This window comes from Anabrus simplex, chromosome 4, assembly GCF_040414725.1.
Source record: "Anabrus simplex isolate iqAnaSimp1 chromosome 4, ASM4041472v1, whole genome shotgun sequence".
NCBI lineage: Eukaryota > Metazoa > Arthropoda > Insecta > Orthoptera > Tettigoniidae > Anabrus > Anabrus simplex.
The window spans coordinates 19,177,750-19,200,564 of record NC_090268.1 but is presented as its reverse complement, the minus strand read 5'-3'; the positions used below and the strand labels follow the sequence as shown (position 1 = coordinate 19,200,564).

The following is a 22,815-nucleotide window of genomic DNA, read 5'->3' as shown; positions in this document are numbered from 1 at the left end:
ATTTAAACACAAACAATTCTAACCAGTTATGAATGGCCACACTAATTACCAGTCAATTTACAAATCTCTCTTCTGTACACACACCTGGGAGTCCCGGCTGGTTGTTGCCTGGAAAAGGCTATAATTCTTACTTTCACTTCCCCTCATTCCAATGCCCAGACCACAAAGGAGGAGAAGGTGAAGCCACAGAGCTCCCTTAAAAAATTGGAGAAGAAGCCTTCTCCAACACAATCGGGGGGAACAGAATCCCAGAAGAAGAAATCCGGCAAGCCATCTGCTGGCTCTCCTCCAAAAAAGAGAGAAACGGTGGGTAAGAACGAGAGGCCCTGATGCCCTCTTGTTTGATCACTTTCTGGAGAACCTAGTTCTCCATGGAAGAAGGCCCACTGTTCCCGATCAATGAGATCACCATCTGCGGAGGGTCCAGTCACCGTGCCTCCTTATTCTGTGGAGAAAATGGAGACTGAGCCGCTCATTGCCTTGGATGGTGATTGTGACAATAAGGAACCCGACAAAGACGGCGGAGGAAGCTGGCAGGTAATAGACCGAATGAAGGGCAAGAAATTGCTCCGAATTCGAAGCTTTACCTATCCACACAAGGGCACTATTGCAGTGGAACTGCAGTAGTTACCACTGTCGCCTAGCTGAGTTACGTCAACTGATATCCGTCTATGCGGCCTCCATAGTCTGTCTACAGGAATCTCGTTTGAGACCTGAACACGACACGACTATGAGAGGATATCGTCTTTATTCCAAAGACAGAGTAACTGTGGATGGCGCGGCAACTGGGGGCGATTGTACCCTAGTTCGCTCCGACATCTTCAGCGAAGAAGTACCGCTCAGTACTCAGCTAGATGCAGTTACAGTTCACACTCCATTGCCAGTAATGACAACGGTTTGCAACGTGTACATTCCACCGGATTATAACCATGAAATTCGTGCACTACAAGATTTGATCACTCAGCTGCCTCCTCCTTTCCTCATGCTGGGCGACGTGAACGGTCGTAACATACTATGGGGTTCTCCGTCTTCCTGTTCTAGGAGAAGGATGCTCAAGCGAATGATCAACCTGTTTGATCTTTGCGTGCTTAATACAGGGGAACTGACACATTTCAGCAGTTCGATTACACTGCTGTGAGCTTGCTTTCAGGAGGTGGTGGATTCCAACCCCTCAATCGGTAGATCTGAAGTTATATTTGTTTTTTCCTTGGTCCCCTCGTTTCCACTTTAGGCTAATTCTGTGGCTGTACCTTTATTAAGGCAAAGACCGCTTCCTTTCATTTTAGTATTAGCCCTCTTTCCTATCCCATTCTTGCCCTACAACCTGTCCTCTATCAGTGTGACTTAGGCCAATATATTTAAAAAATCTGGTAATTTTGTTTGACTCATTAGTGCCCCTGGAGAATTCCTGGGCTTCCCTAATGTGGTAAGCTTGAGATACACCAAATTGTAAGTTCAAAATATGTTTAAAATGACCCTCCTTTCCCCTACTGCTTATTAAAGACAGATGAAGAATAAAACAACATCCAAGCCAAAGGAAGGATGTATAGGTCCTATGTGGTAAGTCCTTGAACTTATGGAAATTGCAATAAAATATACAATCTAGATCACTCTCGCTCCCCCCTCCCGTTGACAATACGGTTATACTAATGCCTAAATCAAAATAAAGGCAGGAAATATTTACATTTAATTTAAGCTGATGAAGGAGGGAACGTATCACTAGCTCGGGTTGGCGGGTTCGAGTCCCGCAGTATTTGAGGGTGTTCAAATACGCCAGTCTCATGTCTGCAGACATACCGGTACCTAAAAGAATTCTTGTGGGACAAAATTCTGGCTCCTCATGGCACATTCTCACACCTGGATGTCACTTTGTGCAGCCGTGCGCTAATTCCCCTGCTACAGTGGCAAGTACACGACGACCTCTGTGATAGTGACCACTTCCCGATAATTCTATCTCTCTTGAATCAAAGACAGTCCGAAGTACATAACCGCTGGTTACTTCGGCAGGCAAATTGGCCAGAATTTTTGAAACGCGCAGTGATGGCTGATGATATGCTGGAGTCTGTTGATGACCACGTTTCTTCCATTACTACTGGAATTTTGGCTGCTGCAGAGGAAACAATTCCCTCCTCATCCGGTATTCATCACCGGAAACAGATCCCATGGTGGATGGATGAAATTGCAGCAGCCATACATGATCGCCGACGGGCTTTTAAGCATTATTGTCGGAATCCTACGATGGCCAATCATATCACTTTTAAGCGTCTGCATGCGAAGGCCCGTTTTTTGATTCAAGAAAGTAAGAAAGCTACGTGGGAAAAGTATATGTCATCCATCACGGCATATACTCCGTCATCACAAGTGTGGACAAAACTCCACCATATTGTCGGAGTACAGAATGTGCCCTCAGTACCCGGAATCTCCATTAATGGAGATATAATTACAATTCCTTCAGTCATTGCTGACCATATCGCGTCACATTTCGCAGATACGTCCAGCTCTAGGAGATACAACTCTGCACTTCTTCCAATTAAGCACGAAGCAAAGGCACACCATCTCTCTTTTGCCTCTAGTGCTTCGCATCCCTACAACGTGCCCTTCCGGTGTGGGAGTTGCGGAGTGCACTCGTGCTATGCAGAGATACGTCTTCTGAACCAGACAAAATCCATAATCAAGTGACAGATGTCTCAAGGATATTCAACAGAATATGGAGTGAGGGAGTGTTTCCATCTCAATGGCGTGAGGGAATTGTGGTACCAATTCCCAAGCCAGGTAAAGATCCAAAATTTCTGGATAGTTATAGTCCAATATGCCTTACGAATGGCCTCTGTAAGCTATTTGAAAGGATGGTTAACCGGCGTCTTGTGTGGGCCATGGAAAAGGAGAGTCTCTTGTCTAACTACCAGTGTGGTTTTCGCTCTCAACGGTCTGCCACTGATCATCTGGTCAGATTGGAGAGCGCCCTTCAGGAGGCCTTTCTCCGAAAGGAACACCTAGTCGCTTTGTTTTTTGACCTGGAGAAAGCTTACGACACTACCTGACTACCTACTCTACACCAGTGGGTATTTCAGGGCAATTTGCCAATGTTTATTGATAACTTCATGCCCCTCCGTCTCTTTCGAGTCCAAGTAGGGAATGCATTTTCTCAATATTACGTTCAGGAAAATGGAGTCCCTCAGGGATCTGTACTGAATGTCACGCTGTTCGCAATTGCCATCAACAGCATAGTTGCCGCTGCTGGGCCCGCAGTCGTTCCATCACTGTATGTAGACGACTTAGCTCTACATTACAGCTCCGGAAGGGTGGCGTTTGCTGAGAGACAGCTACAGCAAGCTATTAACCGAGTTGACGGGTGGGCCCTGCAACATGGTTTTCGATTTTCAGCAGCAAAAACCTCAATTGTACACTTCTGTTGACGTCGGCCTGAGCATCCCAAACCAGAGCTCCGCTTGCGAAACCATGTCTTACCAGTGGTTGACACCTGCCAATTCCCGGATCTCCATTTTCATAAGAGACTTACGTGGCAGCCCCACATGCATCAGTTGAAGGTTGCTTGCATGAAGAGACTTAATATGCTTAAGTTTCTCGGCGCCACTTTGTGGGGGGCTGACCATGCGGTACTGCTACGATTTTACACAGTGACGGTCCTCTCCCGAATTGACTATGGAAGTGTGGCTTATGGCTCAGCATCAAAATCTACACTGAGCCTTTTAGACAGTATTCACCATAGTGGAGTAAGGCTGGCAACGGGTGCTTTCTGTAAGAGCCCCATTCCCAGCCTACTCGCTGAAGCGGGAGTTCCACCTTTACGGATAATGAGGCAGCAGTTACTTCTCACGTACGCTGCCAAAATTCTTGAAATGCTGCTACATCCAAGCTATCAATGCATCTATCATACCCAATACCACCAGCAGTGCCGAGACCGGCCGAATGCCACACGGCCGGTTGGGTTTCGGATTGATAGCTTGTGTCATGATTTAAATATTGATATCGGTGGTTGTCTTGAACAAACTCTTAGCGAGGTACCTCCGTGGTTGGTTCAGCGACCGGATATGCGTCTAGATCTGCTCCGTGGACCCAAGGTGAACACGGACTCCTCCGTTTATCGGAGGTATTTGCAGAACTTCATTCACCATTATCTGGCTGCAAGACATATCTTCACGGATGGTTCTAAAATCAGAGATAATGTTGGTTGCTCTTTCATCATTGATGATATAATCACAAAGATCTCGCTTCCTAAAGTATGAAGCGTGTATACTGCTGAGCTTCACACCATCTTAGAGGCTCTGCAGTTTGCACTGCGTGATGAAAGAAGCCACTTTCTTATGTGTACCGATTCGTTAAGCTCTCTGCAGTCTATTGAAACCTGCTTCTCGCAACACCCACTGGTACAGCAGGTACATGACCTTCTAGCCGGTTTAAGGGATGCTGGCACCAGAATCACTTTCGCGTGGCTTCCAAGCCACGTTGGGATTGCGGGAAATGAACTTGCGGATGAAGCTGCAAAGGAAGCTGTACTTTTACCTCCAAGACCAGTCAATGTACCTGCTAAGGATATTTGTTCTCAGCTACATCGAACCATCTTGGCGTCCTGGGAATCCTAGTGGCTAGATATCCAATCTCCCAACAAGCTGAGAGCAATTAAGAAGACAATTACCGTGTGACGGTCCTCTTTCCGACCTTCACGGAGAGAGGCCATAGTATTGTGCAGGCTGAGGATAGGTCATTTACGATCCACGCACTCTTATCTCCTAAAGAAGGAAGACCCCCCAGTGTGTTCTTGTGGTGCCAACTTCACCGTGGCCCACATCCTCACAGAGCGCGCCGATCTCTCTGGCCTAAGACGGAGCCTCGAAGTTATAAATCTCATTGTAAAACCGAATTGGATTTCGGAATAAGAAGTTATTATATTAATAAAACCACCTTTCCAGTACACAATAGTCCTTTATATTTAGGATAAAACCATTTAATTACAAGTAGGACATGTTTCGCCCAATCTTAGTGAGCATCATCAGCTATAGATAACATAATCCATGGTGGGTCAGGGCCCTGATCCTGGTATATATAACGAAAAAATGTCTAATATACATTGATAAAATATGAATTTTAACAATTTAAAAATAATCAATAAGATTATATTATGTCTATTAAAACAAATATTGATTATTAAAATTGCTTAAAATGTAAGTGGAATGAATGACATGAAATGTTACTATAGTATGTAGTGATTAAATGTTCGTATAAATCAATGACCATAATAATCTTCGCTCAATTGCATTAGACTGTTTATGATTACAAACAGTTATTCACATAAGGGTGAGCTCTTGTAATGAACTATGATGTTGTTTTTTCAAATAAATATGATGAGGATTGCTGAAATCACATATATTGGTTGAAAAACGAATTGAACTTTTTTAGTAGTGATAATATTGGGCTTCAAATGGAGAACTACTGATCTCCTAGGTGAAATAATATAAATCGGGTGTATCCTGTAAAAAAAGAGAAAGGAAGAATAGTACGTGTGTCAGTTGCTGGAATTTAAGGGCTGTACTACTGTAAGGAAATAATAACAGAAGGCGCTTACTACACAAAATATAATAATGTTTGAAACACAACACGAGGAAGTCCCATAAGGTTATTTACGCCGATCCAGACAACGTTTTATCATCAGTGCAGTTCGTTTTCAAACCAATATATCGTCGTTGCCGGGACGAAACCTCCTATGTGTTAATATTTTTGGAGGTATACTGACCCGCAGCACGTGCATTATGAAGAGCGAGAATGCCTTGACAACTGTCACACGATATTGCACCTTAGATGACAGAACCTTACCGGCCAAAGTTCTAATCTAAAATATTTCACATAGGAGGTTTCGTCCCGGCAACGACGATATGTGATTTTAGCATTCCTCATCATATTTATTTGAAAAAACAACATCATAGTTCATTACAAGAGCTCACCCTTATGTGAATAACTGTTTTTAATCATAAACAATCTAATGCAATTGAGCGAAGATTATTATGGTCATTGATTTATACGAACATTTAATCACTACATACTATAGTAACATTTCATGTTGTTCATTCCACTTACATTTTAAGCAATTTTAATGATCAATATTTGTTTTAATAGACATAATATAATCTTATTGATTATTTTTAAATTGTTAAAATTCATATTTTATCAATGTATATTAGATGTTTTTTCATTTTATATACCAGGATCAGGGCCCTCACCTACCATGGATTATGTTATCTATAGCTGATGATGCTCACTAAGATTGAGCGAAACATGTCCTACTTGTAATTAAATGGTTTTATCCTAAATATAAAGAACTATTGTGTATTGGAAAGGTGGTTTTATTAATATAATAACTTCTTATTGCAGGAAACACTCGAACGCATACTAGCCGATGACGCGACTATTGCTGATTTCGTCATCTGCTTTATATGCGACAGTGGACTTATCAAGGGTATATAAATTACAAGTGTACTGTTACTCAGGGAACGTACGTTCCATTTGGATTCATTAATAATCTTTTTGGCCTAATTCTATAACAGTTTTTGTTTTATTTTGTACTGCGTTTCCAAATTCCTTTGTTGAATAAATAATTTTGTTTTATATTTTATACTTCTTTTCGACTAATTTGTTCAGAGAGGGTGATTACCTCGTTGTACTTCCATTTAAAACAAAAATCACCACCACCTCACTTCCTCAAAGTCCAGTCACCTCCTAGAGATCTGTGCGTAGACAGCTGGATTTGAACACAGTGCCACTAGCTATACAACACATGACAACTGTTCATTGGTTCGACTCCACATATAGTCCAGTAATTCACACAGTCCCATGCAGTGAACAAGTAAACAGCTCAACAGTATTCAACAGCAGGACAATACTTACAACAGGGAACATTAACACAGGTCCATTTATCCTCGCTGGCTCACGCAATCCTCAGTCCGCAGAATTACACAAACACATAGTACATTCTACCATTCTGTCACCTCCAGTTCATGCACTCACTGGTCTCTCCAACACCACATCAACAACTCGCTCGCAGGGGCCTCGTATTTATACCCCGACGCTGGGGCACTAGAACATTCAGAGTTCGGCTGGAGATCGAACTTTCCCGTCATATCTTCCAGAAATCGCATGGAGAAACTAGATAAAGGGAACAATAGAGGAAGGGCCGTGGCATGTGCTCGGGCAGGCTGGGAAGCTCCCCGAGCTGGCTTAGTCATCCCCTCTCAGGTAATACCGAAGGGGCTGTGACAAGGCTGATGGTTGCTTGAGCACATAACAGTATTTTCTAAATTTTATAATTTTTATTGGTTTCTTCTTATGTGTATAGTGTTTTTTCATTGTGTCACATATCTTCCAATATTTATTCTTAGTTATGTATGGTATTTCTGGGAATAGGAACATGAGTTATAATCAATTTACTGAAAAATCATTTTTCCTCATTTTGTTGGTTTTTACAGTATAATTTAGCAGTGTTAATATTAATTTCAAAATATTACTTCTCAATGGATTTTTATATTTATTTTAGAAGAAAATCAGGTTATTTGAGTTTAAAATGTTCATTTTTTGTCGCTTACTTCCATATTTTTGAGTAAATTGTATAATTTTTGTATAATTGGTATTGCATTTTTGCAGTATATATACAGCGTATTTTCCATAGTGTCACATATGTATGTTGCATTATTTCTTTTTAATATTGGAGAGAAAAATATGGAGCAAAAACAGTCAGTTACCATTATTTTGCCACAAAAACAAAATTTGTCATTTTTCCACCTTTTGTTTATTTTTACAGTGTATTCCCCCAGAGTAGTAGTAGTAGCATACAAAATTATAAATATATAGAATGACTGACATTCAGCTTCACCCAATGTTTTAATTCCTAGTTTTCAGTAGTTTTTGATACTTATCTAAGAAGAAAATTGCAATATTCACTGCTTAATTAAACTTTTTCACAGTAAAGCTCCAAATTTCATTTGGCAGCATAGGGGTTAATTTTAGTCGGAAGTAGAAGAATCAATTTAATACTCAGGAAGAGGCTTATAATTTTTTTGTGTTTCACTACTTACTGGAAAGTAAAACAACAAAAATTCGACCCTGAGCTGATGACCTAGATTTTAGGCCCCTTTGAACAACAAGCGTCAAAACTTGTCCCACCCTCCAAAGCTTCCTTGACTATTTCCAGTAATATAAAGCAGTGATATAAATGATTCATATCAGTTGCTATCCAGACCACTTTGAATCGACAACACTAAAGTTATTCAAATTATTGGTGACTGCAACTGTTTATTATGTGCAGTTTCTTATTGTTTATATGAAAACGAACTTAACTTATGTACTCAGCAATCCAAATCATTTTAATGTGCTTTTGTTCTTGTCTATTGTAGTTTTTGTTACAATTATTTGGCTGATGATGTTCGTAAGATGGAATAAACATGTACCAATATTTGTTAATTGTTAATTCAATTTAAAAAATAACCTTTGGCTATACCTTTAGAAAAAGTATACAAATGACAATATGAGCATTGCAATGAAATTTATTTTATGTAATGAACTGATTGACATCATAAAGCATTGCGACGAAAGCTCTTGGCCTGTAAATATTTAGGATGTCTTTAAAAGCATAAAAACTTCTTGCCATATATTTTTTAATTATTGAAGAAAAATTCAGCATTCTGATTGGCTAATGCGCTCACGTGCTGGTGAGCTCAAGCCCGCCTGAACTGTGAGAATGTTGAGCAGCAGGCATGATAGGGGAGGGAGAAGGGGAGAGCACACGCACGCACTGTCAGCGTCTTACTGGTCGGCTGATACTTCTTGGAGAGGAAAACTGCTGTTTCACTGCCCAGCTGTTGAACAGTGCACATTACATTACATAACATTTAAATGAGAATTCAGTGTCTGGTTTAAAATTAAATTCCAAAGCAGCTGGCAATATTCAATTAGCACAGGATAAAGCCCCAATGGCAAATAGTCATTCATTAATGTGTGTAAATCGTCTTCTAAAATATATCATAGGTAACAACATTCCATTCCTTCTGGTGGGAAAATTATTGTTCTTGGGAAAGGTTTCATAAAGGTTTACTACATGCTTATCGCCAAACTCCATGCTGTAAGAGCCCTGAAGGGGCAACCGCTGCTTAGCCCGAAGGCCTGAAGATTACGAGGTGTCATGTGGTCAGCACAACGAATCTGCTCAGTCGTTATTGTTAGTTTTTTAGACCTAATTATTTATAATTGTATTAAATAATTTCTTCTTTGAATTTTCTTTTTTTAAATGTGCCACATACTGTCATTTACATAAAAATTTGCAGGAAAACCACAAAAGAAATGGAATTCGCTGATTTGTTTTACAAGAAATCGGTAACGGTGACTGCCTTCTGTAGATGGTGACGATCAAATGTTATTGAACTGTCAGACAGAATTTTAGCACATGATGATATTGTCATTGATATTATAGCAAAACGTTCACTTCTGCGAAAGAGATCATTTTCTCAAAAGTTGCCAGTCTTGATTAATTAATTAATTAATTAATTTGAAAGTCATTGGGCTTATACCCAGTATTTCAAAACCATACACTAGTGTCAGCACTTTAATACTGAAGGTAAAAGCTAGTTACTTGAATTTCCTACATAATTCTTTAATTCCTTGAAATTAATGGTTTGCGTCCACATATTCTTATTCTTAAACTTGCAGCCATAGTTATGTTCCTTAGAAATCTGAACATTTCCCAACGGCTTCAAAATGGAACCAGATTAGAGCTTAGTTGTGACAAGTATGTACAAAAATTGTGTAGGTTTGGAAATAATAAGTGAATATAAAGCTAGAGAGAGAGTTCCGATCTCTCGAATTGACTTAACAACATCCGATAAAATACTTCCAATTTCTTTCAAGACATATCAATTTCCAGTTCGCTTCGCATTTTGTATCACAACCAATAAACCTCAAGGGACGTGAAGGTCTCCATTTACCTCAGCCAGTTTTCAGCCATGGCCACTCAAATGTTGCAATGTCAAGAGAGAGTGGCAATAGTGCCGAAAGGTACCGGTACAAAGTTTGAAGTACAAGGAATGCACTGAGAAAGGAGCTATCAGCTTGCACTCAGGAAATAGTAGGGTTGAACCCCACTGTCGGCAGCCCGGAAGAAGTTTTTCCATGGTTTCCTATTTTCACACCAGGCAAATGCTGGGGCTGTAGCTTAATTACAGCCATGGTCACTTCCTTACCACTTCTAGCCATTTCCTACCCTATCAGTGCCATCCGTGTGATGTAAAGAAAATTGTACATAAAGGTATAAACTACAAGAAATGTCGTATATAAAGAAATCATTCAATAAATATTCATGCCATTGACTGCCATGTCTTGACGGGTTCCAGATAGTTAATTATAATTTTGTTACCAAATGGTTTTTTTTACTGGTTGGATCCCCAACAGTTCCAGCATCAGCTGTTATAGATTGCCTAGGTTACCTCGAAGAGGCTTTCTGAATATGTCTAATACTTCAGACACACATTTTTCTGATGAAACATCTCCAGTATATTACTTCCTTTACATTTTCTGAATGATAGTGATAAGCTTTGGCCTCATGGCCTATGTTTTTATGCAGGCAGGAGGATAGTTATAATGCAAATGTAATGCTCAAACTAGGAATTAAAACACTGTGTGAAGCTAAATGTACATCATCTTATATATTTATAATATTATATGGCTACTACCACCTTGGTGGAGCAGTTGCAAGGCAGAGCCTCTGAGGATATCCCTCCTCAGTAATTTATTGATATTTTGCCATATTAGTCGTATTTTCTGCCTCTAGAGTGCAATCAAAGTGACCAAAATATTTTTGTGTACTGTACTAAATTTAAACTGATCTTGTGTTTCTAGGCTACATTACCCAACATTCGTGAATTGAAGAAAGGAATGCAGAAGTTATTCACGGATAAAATTGCCAATTTCTCTGCTGCTCTCAATATGTCATTCCAGCTGCTGGAAAGGGTATGGATAAATGTTGCTTTCTGAACATTTCTGAGCTAAATATAGTCTTGATTGATTGATTGATTGATTGATTGATTGATTGATTGATTGATTTTTGTGCCCTATAAGTGACTGATGTCTCTTCATCTTGTCATATTGTCTCTTATAGTATCGTCTGAGGCATCAGGGAGCAACTTGTAACCAGGCAATCATGTTGGTCACAGATGGAGTTCCATATAATTACAAAGAAATTTTTAAAGAATACAATTGGCAAGATTTACCGTATATGCCAGTCCGTATATTTACCTACCTCATTGGTCGGGAAGTAGCTGATTATCGAGAAGTCAAATGGATGGCTTGCACTAATCGGGGTAAGACCAAGATTGTAATTATAGTATGAAATATACAATTATCTCTATAAATAAAACATTTTGTCTCTACAGTTGCCAAAAAAAGCAAAGGGGCCACACTCTTGAACGTAAGTCCCCTTCGGGTCCCTTCACTAGTGTTCACAGCTGGGCAGTGTTACATGTTGTTGGGCACGGTCTGATATGTTCTTCTTCTGTGCAAATGGATTACCAACGACCACGCGGAATCAACATTTGTTGAGCTTTCCTCTTCTGTATAAATAAAAATGAATCGCTAAATGTGTTGCTAAGCGCAAAACTCAGGAACGGCTGGACCAATTTGGCTAATTCTTTTTTTCAAATATTCGTCGAAGTCTGAGTAAGGTTTTTACAAAGAGGAAAATGGGAAAAAATGCCAGGAAAAACCGTAAAAGCCTCATTTCTCTTTTACCATTCAAACTGTTTGTCTCTCTTTCCTTCTCCCACGTTTGTGCTCAACAGTGTCCTCCTCTAATCCAGCGCGTTTGCCAAATGTCCCTAAATCTCAATGTTATTGGTTAAAATGAGTGAATATCGGATTATGTACAAAATTTCAAGCTGCATTTTATGCCATTTACAGAAAAAAGTTTACAAAATAATTGAGTGTGAAAATGTTAATATAATGGAATGTTACCTCAAATGCAAAATCTTCATTGCATAGAACTTATCATGTCATAACTCCTATTTTATATTCACAATATTTGTAATTTTTTCACTGCTGGTAAAGGAACATTTCAGCTCGACGTAGATAAGTTTGTTTTTAAATTTAAATGATAAGAACATGCACTATTTGTGTTTCTTTTCAGTTATGTTCAGAGATTTTTATGTGCAGACACGAAAAGTCAGTCGCTAGCCAACTTCTTTGCTATTGAATTTTCATGGGGGGTCAAAGATATGGATGTTATTTTTAAAATAAACCGCAAGTCCTTATCTCGCTTAGTTCTCAGTTTGTGACAGGAAGACTGTATCCTTGGGTTTTGATTTCGCGCGTACGCTCTCCAGACAGTCGCACGCAGTGTCGTAGTTAGAGACCTTTGTCTACCCTGATTGTTTTTAAATCTTCGCTTCTCTACAAACAAGTTTATCGATTTCTTTTGGTTGATTGGTTTAATTTGTGTGTGCTTTCAAATACAGTATACTCATTTCAAGACTCATGCCACCTATAAGACGCGGGCGGAACAACTTCGGTCGAAGAACTCGAAATGCTGTAAGCCAAGCAAATTTACAGTCTAATCGAACTGCACAAATTTACAAATCAGTGAAGAAATGTACAATGAGGTGTTGATATCAATTGAGAACATGTGCTTGATGATGTCAAACAAAGTATCATCTCAATTAGGTATGACCGCGCCCAATCACCCGATGCACAGCGCTTTTAATCAAGAGTTGCAACGTGAAAAACTGTACGATCTCGGTGCTTTAAAAGAATCATTCCGAATAAATCTTCTGCTGTTGAACCAACAACAAAAGTATGTATTTGATACTCTAATGAAAGTTATAAATGATGGAACTGGAGGGATTTACTTCTTGAACGCTCCCGGGGGTACAGGAAAAACTTTCTTAATTTCATTGATTTTAGCAACAATTCGCTCACACAATGAAATTGCACTCGCACTTGCTTCATCAGGCATTGCAGCTACATTGTTGGAAGGCGGTCGAACAGCCCATTCAGCGCCAAAATTCCCATTGAATATGCAAAGCAACGAAACTCCGATCTGCAACATATCGAAGAACTCTGCAATGGCAAAGGTTTTGCAGCAATGTAAATTGATAGTGTGGGATGAATGCACCATGGCACATAAAAAGTCTTTGGAGGTATTAGACCGAACCATGCAAGATCTGCGGAACAATCAAAACCGATTTGGTGGAACGATGATTTTCTTGGCAGGAGATTTTGGTCAAACATTGCCAGTGATTCCACGCTCAATGCCAGCTGATGAACTTAATGCATGTTTTGAGTCATCAGTTTTGTGGAAACACGATAAGATACAAAATTTAAGCCAGAATATGAGTGTCGAGTTGCAAAATGATCCATCTGGAGAGATATTTTCAAAACAACTAATTGGCATTGGTGTCCGGCTCCATGGCTAAGTGGTTAGCGTGCTGGCCTTTGGTCACAGGGGTCCCGGGTTCGATTCCCGCCAGGGTCGGAAATTTTAACCATCATTGGTTAATTTCGCTGGCATGGGGGCTGGGTGTATGTGTCATCTTCATCATTTCATCCTTATCACGATGCGCAGGTCGCCTACGGGTGCCAAATCGAAAGACCTGCACCTGGCGAGCCAAACATGTCCTCGGACACTCTCGGCATTAAAAGCCATATGCCATTTCATTATTTTTTTTTCATTGACATTGGTAATGGCGAATTCCCTTCAGACGTTCTGACTAGCTGCATTACTTTTCCTGTCAATTTTTGTTAGTTTACTGAATCCAAAACCAAACTCATTCAAGAGGTGTTCCCAAACATTGCTCAAAATTACACAGATCAAATTTCGTTGAGCGAATGAGCTATATTGGCTGCCAAAAACATGGATGTAAATAAATTAAATTTCAAAATTCAAAATGAAATTGCCGGTGAATGGAGGACATACAAATCAGTTGATTCTGCAACTAACCAAGATGATGTCATCAAGTTTCTACCCGAATTTTTGAACTCGCTGGATTTGCCAGGATTGCCGCCTCACATTCTTCAATTAAATGTTGGATCAGTTGTCATAATGTTCTGAAATATCAACCAACCGCGTCTTTGTAATGGCACACGGCCAGCGGTGAAAACATTACTGAACAACGTGATCGAAGCAACCATTCTAACGGGGAAGAATAAAGGAGAAGACGTTGTGATACTACGCATCCCTATGACCCGACTGACATACCATTTGAATTTAAACGACTGCAGTTTCCAGTGCAGCTCGCTTTTGCTATGACCATAAATAAATCCCAGGGGCAGTCATTGAGTGTTTGCGGCATTAATCATGAAAACCCATGTTTCTCGCATGGCCAATTGTATGTTGCCTGTTCCCGTGTTGGAAAACCATCAAACAAAACATATCGTGTACCTTAAAGCTTTACAATGAAAAATATCTTCACAGTGTTGATTGGAATCAGTGCTTTCTATGATAGTTATTTCCTACGAAGAAAGAGGAGTAAGTTTTGCCACGTTATCTTCACGTCATCAACTTCTCAAATTACTTGATTTGCAACGGAGTATAATTATGGTTCTGTGAGGGATTTGAAGACCTGCTTTTTGGTTCGCTGCAGACAGGGGGAGAGGCATCACATTGAATGCATTCACACAAGACATACAGCACCATCCCAAGATCTTATGGTGTGGGGTGCTATTGGGTACAACCGTAAATCACAGTTGGTGCGTGTCCAGGGCACTGTGACCCGTCTGACCTATGTGAATGACATCCTGCAACCCGTAGCCATACCCTTTCTGTACGACACCCCAGACGCCATATTCCAGCAAAACAATGCGCGACCACATGTTGCTGCACGAGCACGTGCCTTCTTGTCGTCACAGGATGTCAGACTGTTGCCCTGACCCGTCCGATCACTGGACTTGTCGCTGACTGAAATTGTGTTGTATATGGTGAATGACGGGCGCAGTGCTGTGACGCAATGCCAGTCACCAAAGATGAACTGTGGAACCAGATGAATGCAGCATGGATGATTATACCCCAGGACGCCATTCACGCCTTATATGCGTCAATGCCATCACACACAGAACAAGTTATCAGTGCCCATGGAGGACCCAGTACCTACTAGGCAACAGGATACATGCTGACCCTAGTGCTAATCGTTTCTGCAAAATATACTAATTAACATCTCTTGTGAATATGAACTTCCTATTTCTAGTCTTTCAAGGTGTTCTGTTTTTTATGAACATGAGTGTATTGAAACAATTAAAAGAAAGAAAAAAGAAAAAGAAAGCCACAATTCAATATATATTTGTCATAAATTTAGTTTTTTAATATCAGATTTTAAGTCCTATTTTTGCTGCTTGCTCTTCCAGTATATCAATCTGTTTCTGTGCTTCAGAGATGTCTTTGGCAATTAATACCACATCATCAGCAAATGCCAGACAGTACCCTTAATTTTTGGTCCTAGTTGGTGACATGGTGCACCTGCTTTTCTCCACTCTCTGGCAACTTTTTCAGAGCACAGTTAAACAGTTAAACATCACTACATCCACCCATAAACTTTACTTTAGCTTTCATATCAGTCAGTGTATCCATTATAATATTTCTTGTTTTTCGATCAAGTTCAAATTCTGTTAAAACATTAAGTACTAGAAACATGTAATCTATACTATAAAAAGCTTTTTTGAAATCTACAAATGTGATATCTGATATATATGGTTATAATGGACCAGTTCTGCATGCTACTATTGTGGCATAGTGATAACAGTCAAGTTTTAGGGAGGAAGGGGGTCTGAGATTGCTCTTGGTAAACTGTCAAAGTGTAGTAAATAAACAATTAAAATTCGGTACATTGATGGAATCTTATGAGACTGATGTGGTGATAGGAGTGGAATCGTGGTTGAAAGAAGGGGTGGGTAATAGAGAAGTATTTCCAGAAGGGTACACAGTCTATCGTAGAGACCGAGGAGATAAAAAGGGAGGGGGGGGTGTTTATTCTGGTGAAGGAAACTTACTGTTCACATGAATGGTTTACCGATGAAAGGGATGAAATATTAGGGATAAAATTAGTTTGTGATAATATGAAGGAGGTGGGAATTATAGGAACATACAGGCCTGGAAGAGAGGCAAGAGACATGGAAATCTTTGAAAAAATAATAGATTATACTTGTAAAAACAATAATAATGATATGGTAATAATTGGGGGAGATCTAAATTTGCCTGAAGTTGAATGGAAAGGAGCTGCAAGTGAAGCCCATGAACAGAAACTGGCAAATAAGTTAATTTGGGAGGGAGGATTTACACAAGTAGTACAAGAACCGACTCGTCTCAATAACTTACTAGATGTATTCTTGGTTAAACCATGGGAAATTGTTGATAAAACTGAGGTAATTGAAGGAATAGGAGACCATAAGGCTGTAATAATGGATGTAGGACTCGTACCAAAAAGGCTTAATAAGAGGGTTACACAAGACAAGAAATTGTACAGAAAAACTAAACTTGATGAATTTGGGACTTACCTTAACTCACAATTCAGTTGTTGGATAAGTGAAGGGAGTAACATGGATACACTTTGGGCTAAATTTAAAGGAATTATTTGGGAAGGAGAGAAGAGATTTGTACCTGTTAAGAAGGGTAAAATGACCTCAGACCCTGTTTATTATACAAGGGAAATAAGAAAATTAAAAAGAAAATGTAGAATAGTAAACAGGAAAATCAAAGAGGGTAGGGAGAGTAGAGAAACTAGAAAACAGCTAATGAGGGAACTGAATAGAGTGAAAAAGGAAGCAAAAGAGAATTATATGAATGGCATACTTCAAGAGGGTAATGACCACAAAGGGAAATGGAAAAAGCTGTATTCATATATCAGGAATCAAAAAGGAAAAGGAATCCAAATTCCTACAATGGTGGGAGAAGGGGGTGAACACTATTTAACAGATACTGAGAAAGCAAACCTATTTAGTAGGGAATTTAGAGATTCAGTAGATGATTGTCAAGAGTTGGAAACCGAAACAGAAGATAGAGAGGGAGAGAGACAGAGGGAAACAAGAAGCTTCTCATTCACAAACGAAGATATTTTCAGAGAAATCCAACTGCTTCAGCAAGGAAAAGCAGCAGGGAGTGATCAAATTACTGGGGAGGTATTAAAGACAATGGGGTGGTACATAGTGCCTTATTTAAAATTTCTCTTTGACTATGTCATAAATAATAGTGTAATACCAAAGGAATGGAAGGAATCTATAATAATACCAATTTATAAAGGAAAGGGTGATAAAAGGAAACCAGAGAACTACAGACCAATCAGCCTGACCAGTATAGTTTGTAAAATTCTGGAGAGTTTAATATCGAAGTACATCAGAGGGATATGTGATGATAAAAATTGGTTCATGAGGAGCCAGTATGGATTTAGAAAGAAATTTTCTTGTGAGGCACAACTGGTGGGATTTCAGCAGGACATATCAGATCAGTTGGATTCAGGAGGTCAGTTAGATTGCATAGCCATAGATCTTTCCAAAGCCTTTGATAGAGTGGAACATGGAATATTATTAAAGAAATTGGAGGGAATAGGATTGGACGTAAGGGTTACACGTTGGATAAAAGCATTTCTAAATTCAAGGGTTCAGAAAGTCAAAGTAGGAAATAATGTATCTCAGGAAGAGAAAGTTTGGAAGGGAATTGCACAGGGTAGTATAATCGGTCCGTTACTTTTCTTAATATACGCAAATGATTTAGGGAACAATATAACATCAAAAATAAGATTGTATGCAGATGACATAATTGTTTATAGAGAAATAAACAACATTGAGGATTGTTCAGAATTACAAAGGGACCTTGAAAGTATCCAACAATGGGTTGAAGAAAATAATATGAAGGTTAATGGAGGCAAATCAACTGTTACAACTTTTACAAACAGGAGCTTTAAAACTGAATTTGAATATACTTTGGATGAGGTAGTTATCCCAAAAGATGGCAAGTGCAAATACTTAGGTGTGAGATTTGAAAGTAATTTGCACTGGAAGGGTCATATTGATGACATTGTTGGGAAAGCATACAGATCATTACATGTCATAATGAGGCTACTTAAGGGATGCAACAAAGAATTAAAAGAAAAAAGTTACTTGAGTATGGTTCGTCCATTATTGGAATATGCAAACAGTGTTTGGGATCCTCACCAAGAATACCTAATAAAAGAAATAGATAGTGTGCAGAGGAAAGCAGCAAGATTTGTAACAGGGGATTTCAGGAGAAAGAGTAGTGTATCAGAAATGTTAAAGGAACTTGGGTGGGAAACTTTAAGTAAGAGAAGGGAGAAAACTAGACTTACAGGATTATATAGAGCCTATACAGGAGAAGAAGCATGGGGAGATATCCGTGAGAGGCTTCAGTTGGAAAATAATTATATCGGCAGGACTGACCACAAATATAAAATGAGAAGGAATTTTAGCAGAAGCGATTGGGGTAAATTTTCATTCATTGGGAAGGGTGTGAAGGAGTGGAACAGTTTACCAGGGGTAGTGTTTGATCCTTTTCCAAAATCTGTACAGATATTCAAGAAGAGAATAAACAGCAACAGAGAAAATAAATGAAATGTTAGAGGGCATTCGACCAGTGCAGGTTATTGTATATAAAAAAATGTGTGTGAATAAATTAATTCCATCCCCTGGTCTAAGGAGTTTGGACAGCCAAAGTAGGGGACTGCCTGTAGGGGTGAAGTACAGTGGGGACTTCGAGGGCCCTGGGACCGCTACGGTAGCTGTGAAGGCCCTTCAGGAACTCTGAAAAGTGGTGGCAAAAGGGGCTCTGGTTAAGACGCAGCAGGTCGTTATGCTACTTAGGATCCAGAACGGGTAAAAAAAAAAAAAAAAAAAAATTAAATAAATAAATGCAATGTAAATATTAATGTTATACCAGTTGTATAGTATCATTTGAAGTAATTCCACATACTGTATATCAGTTGACTATATTTGTAAGTAGGACAGGATATATTAGAAGTAGAATTTTGTAAACAATATAAATTTATTAAAGATGAGCTGTGTGTTTAATAGAAAACATTGTTAGCGTAAATTGTATAATATTATATTATAGGAAAAATTTTCTTCTCTTGTTAATTTAATATTTAGTGCTTGACAATAATGTATTTTAGTGTACCATTTGCTACCGAGGTAGACACCTCATTTGCAAATAAAGAGATTTTTGATTTGAACAAGTTGGACTCATATTCATGAGGTTGTACATTCGAACACAACCTACTGCTTGTTATTTTTTTAAGAGAGGAAGTATAAATGCTCTTGTCTTTTTATGGCTGTTTTAGTAATTAACACCTTGTGCCATGACTTCATCATTATTTATTATGGCATTTTTGCTTCAAATAGAGAGAACTAAATATTGTATTCTCAACATAAAACAAAAAATAGTGAAATCTGCATTAGAAAATTCAAACAATTAAAAGGAAGAAAAAGGAAAAAGAAAGCCACAATTCAATATTTAGTCAATCTTCCTCCCATTTCGATCACATTTTGCAGTCGAGTGGGTATGGAGCCAATTAGTCTTTTCAAATAACGACTGTTCTCAGCCATGACATCCCAGGCATCCTGGATGGGCTTCCACAAATCATCAGGATGTCTTGAGGGGGATTGGGCCAATTTTTCCATATATGCTTCATTACTTGTACACACATATTCTCAATTGGATTCAAGTTCAGAGAGAGTGACGAGGCCAACCTATCAATTCAGTATATCCTGTCTGCTCAATAAACCAGTGTGAGATGTGTGGATTGGATGATTATCCTCCTGAAATTGATTAATACAGTCAGGATAGAACAACCTAGACTGTATAACGTTCCACCAACTGTTTACACATATGCTGCAAATGCAATGGATTGTGCCCATTCCACAATGAGAAATCCACAATGCAGACACTCAACCATTGGAGGCATACTGTATCTGTAGCTGTATCTGTGGTTGAAGGATGATATACCAAAGTGGCTCCTTTCTTTGCAGTAGTAAAGATCACAATTTCCCGCTACAAATATTAAATGCTTGTCTATAAGCTCCTCTTTAAGAACTTCCCTAGCAATGGCATGTCAAGATCTCATATTGGTGGCCCTTAAAAGCTCGTGGTCTGGTCATGGTCAGAAAAATTAATAGATGCCTTCAAAGTAGTAGTGGTATGAAAGGGATTCCATTCAACCTCTGCTACTAATTTGGCATTGTGTCATGGTGTTAAAAATTGTCTTTCTACCACTCCCAGCTTTTGGGGCAAAATAACCTGACATTGATAATTTTACATCCACAAGAATACAGAAGATGAAAATTCCTCTTACAACAGAGAGAAGGAAGCATAATATTGAACTCATTGCAAAAGTGTTAATACTATTCAAGTTTGCAAAATTCACTGCAATGTGTAAATAGTGAAAATAGAGAACACTAAGGAGATAGTAAAGTGCCCAGCAAAAATATTATATTGAGTTGTGAATTGCATCAGTATCTTTAGGAGAGTTGTCATGAATTACCTATGTTATCCTGACCCTATCCCTTATCACCTCCCTCATTCTCTTCCTATCCCTGCTCCTTATTATTGTAATTTAAACCTTTTGAATTGTGATTACCAAATATTTTTCAGGGTATTTTGTTCATCTTAGTACATTACCTGAAGTGAGAGAGAATGTCTTGAAATATATACCAGTGATGGCTCGTCCTCTTGTTCTTTGGAGGAACAAGCACCCAACAATATGGACACATTTGTATGCTGACCTTGCTGTGAGTAAACTTTTATTTTTCTCTTAAATATATTACATATTTTCTTACAGTAATCCAACTAAATTTCTGTATGAACAAAGAATTATTAATATTTTCTGTGTTCCTGTGAATATTATTAAACATATATTAGTCTGAATATGTTTTCCCTCTTTTTCAAAAAATATTTGATAACTGCAATAATAAACATATGAAGAGTCTTATTGGTCAGTCATTTTGAAAATTTCCTAGATACAAGAAGTTCTCGTCCTTCAAAGCCTGAGGGCAAATATTTTCAAATTATTCAGTAACACTCGATTAGTGGTAGAGTAATACCAATATAATGGTCCGTTATTGGACATTATAAATTTTCCAGCTAACTCATTCTTGGTTGCCTGCGTTTCGCCCTCGTGTGCTAAGTTGGGCTCGTCAGTTGGGACTTAGCACATCTCCCAAGACGCAACGCTAGTGCATACTGTGGAGGCCACTGCATAGGCTACATGAAGCCACCAGCAGTGCCAATTTACTATTATATTTGTATTATAAATTTTCTCATTCAGGACAAATATTTTAAGTTCCGTATGGGAATCAACATCTATAGTGGTAGAGTGTTGGCCTCTGGATCCCAAGATAGTGGGTTCGAACCCGGCAAAAGTAGTCGGAATTTGAAGGGCGGAAAAATGTCCATTCGACACTCCATGTCATACAATGTTGCAATCAATCAATACTGATCTGCATTTAGGCCAGTCGCCCAGGTGGCAGATTCCCTATCTGTTGTTTCCCTAGCCTTTTCTTAAAGGATTTCAATGACATTGGAAATTTATTTAACATCTCCCTTGGTAAGTTATCCCAATCCCTAACTCCCCTTCCTATAAATGAATATATGCCCCAATTTGTCCTCTTATATTCCAACTTTAACTTCATATTGTGATCCTTTCTACTTTTAAAGACACCACTCAAACTTATTCGTCTACTAATGTCATTCCACGCCATTTCTCCGCTGACAGCTTGGAACATACCACTCGGTTACAAGTAACTATTCTCATTTTGGTTCCGTATTGAAGATGATGTATATCAAAAATATTATAATAATATTTATGGATCCACCTGTTCAATACAATACAATCCACTATTTCATGTGGTTAAAATTTATACATAATACTTAAAGGTTAACAGTTTTGATGATTATGACATTGTTAATCTTGAATATTTGAGCGTTTAAAACTAGTTAATTCACAGTATATTTCACAGTATATATTTTTTAACATACTTTCTGTGCATTATCCTCATTTTAGATGTTATAGTATAACATTTTATGAGATCATTATTCAACATTTGACTCCATAGTTTTTAAGATTAGAAAGATCCCATATCCAATAATTTTAAGATTGAGATAGGCTGATGATGCCCGTAAAAAGGGTGAAACATATACCTATGACTTTCAAGTATTATGTATAAATTTTAACCACATGAAATAGTGGATTGTATTGTATTGTATTGAATAGGTGGATCCATAAATATAATATTTTTGATATACAAACCACTCGGTCGAGCAGCTCATCTCCTTTCTCCCAGTTCTTCCCAGCCCAAACTTTGCAACATTCTTTGTAACGCTACTCTTTTGTTGGAAATCACCCAGAACAAATCGAGCTGCTTTTCTTTGGATTTTTTCAAGTTCTTGAATTAAGTAATCCTGGTGAGGGTCCCATACATTGGAACCATACTCTAGTTGGGGTCTTACCAGACACTTATAAGCCCTCTCCTTTACATCCTTGCTACAACCCCTAAACACCCTTATAACCATGTGCAGAGATATATATCCTTTATTTACAATCCCATTTATGTGATTACCCCAGTGAAGATCTTTCCTTATATTAATACCTAGTACTTACAATGATCCCCAAAAGGAACTTTCACCCCATCAACGCAGTAATTAAAACTCAGAGGACTTTTCCTATTTGTGAAACTCACAACCTGACTTTTAACCCCGTTTATCAACATACCATTGCCTACTGTCCATCTCACAACATTATCGAGGTCATTTTGCAGTTGCTCACAATCTTGTAA

General features: G+C 38.7%; 1 protein-coding gene across 1 annotated transcript in view; it reads left to right on the top strand.

Moving 5' to 3' along the window:
- The window catches only part of stj (straightjacket), a 303,422-nt gene that overhangs the window by 25,942 nt on the left and 254,665 nt on the right, over nucleotides 1-22,815 (top strand). The window contains exons 6-8 of the mRNA XM_068227342.1: nucleotides 10,897-11,007; nucleotides 11,156-11,357; nucleotides 20,636-20,772. Of these exons, the coding sequence (XP_068083443.1) occupies nucleotides 10,897-11,007; nucleotides 11,156-11,357; nucleotides 20,636-20,772 (450 nt within the window). The remainder of the gene's footprint in view (nucleotides 1-10,896; nucleotides 11,008-11,155; nucleotides 11,358-20,635; nucleotides 20,773-22,815) is intronic.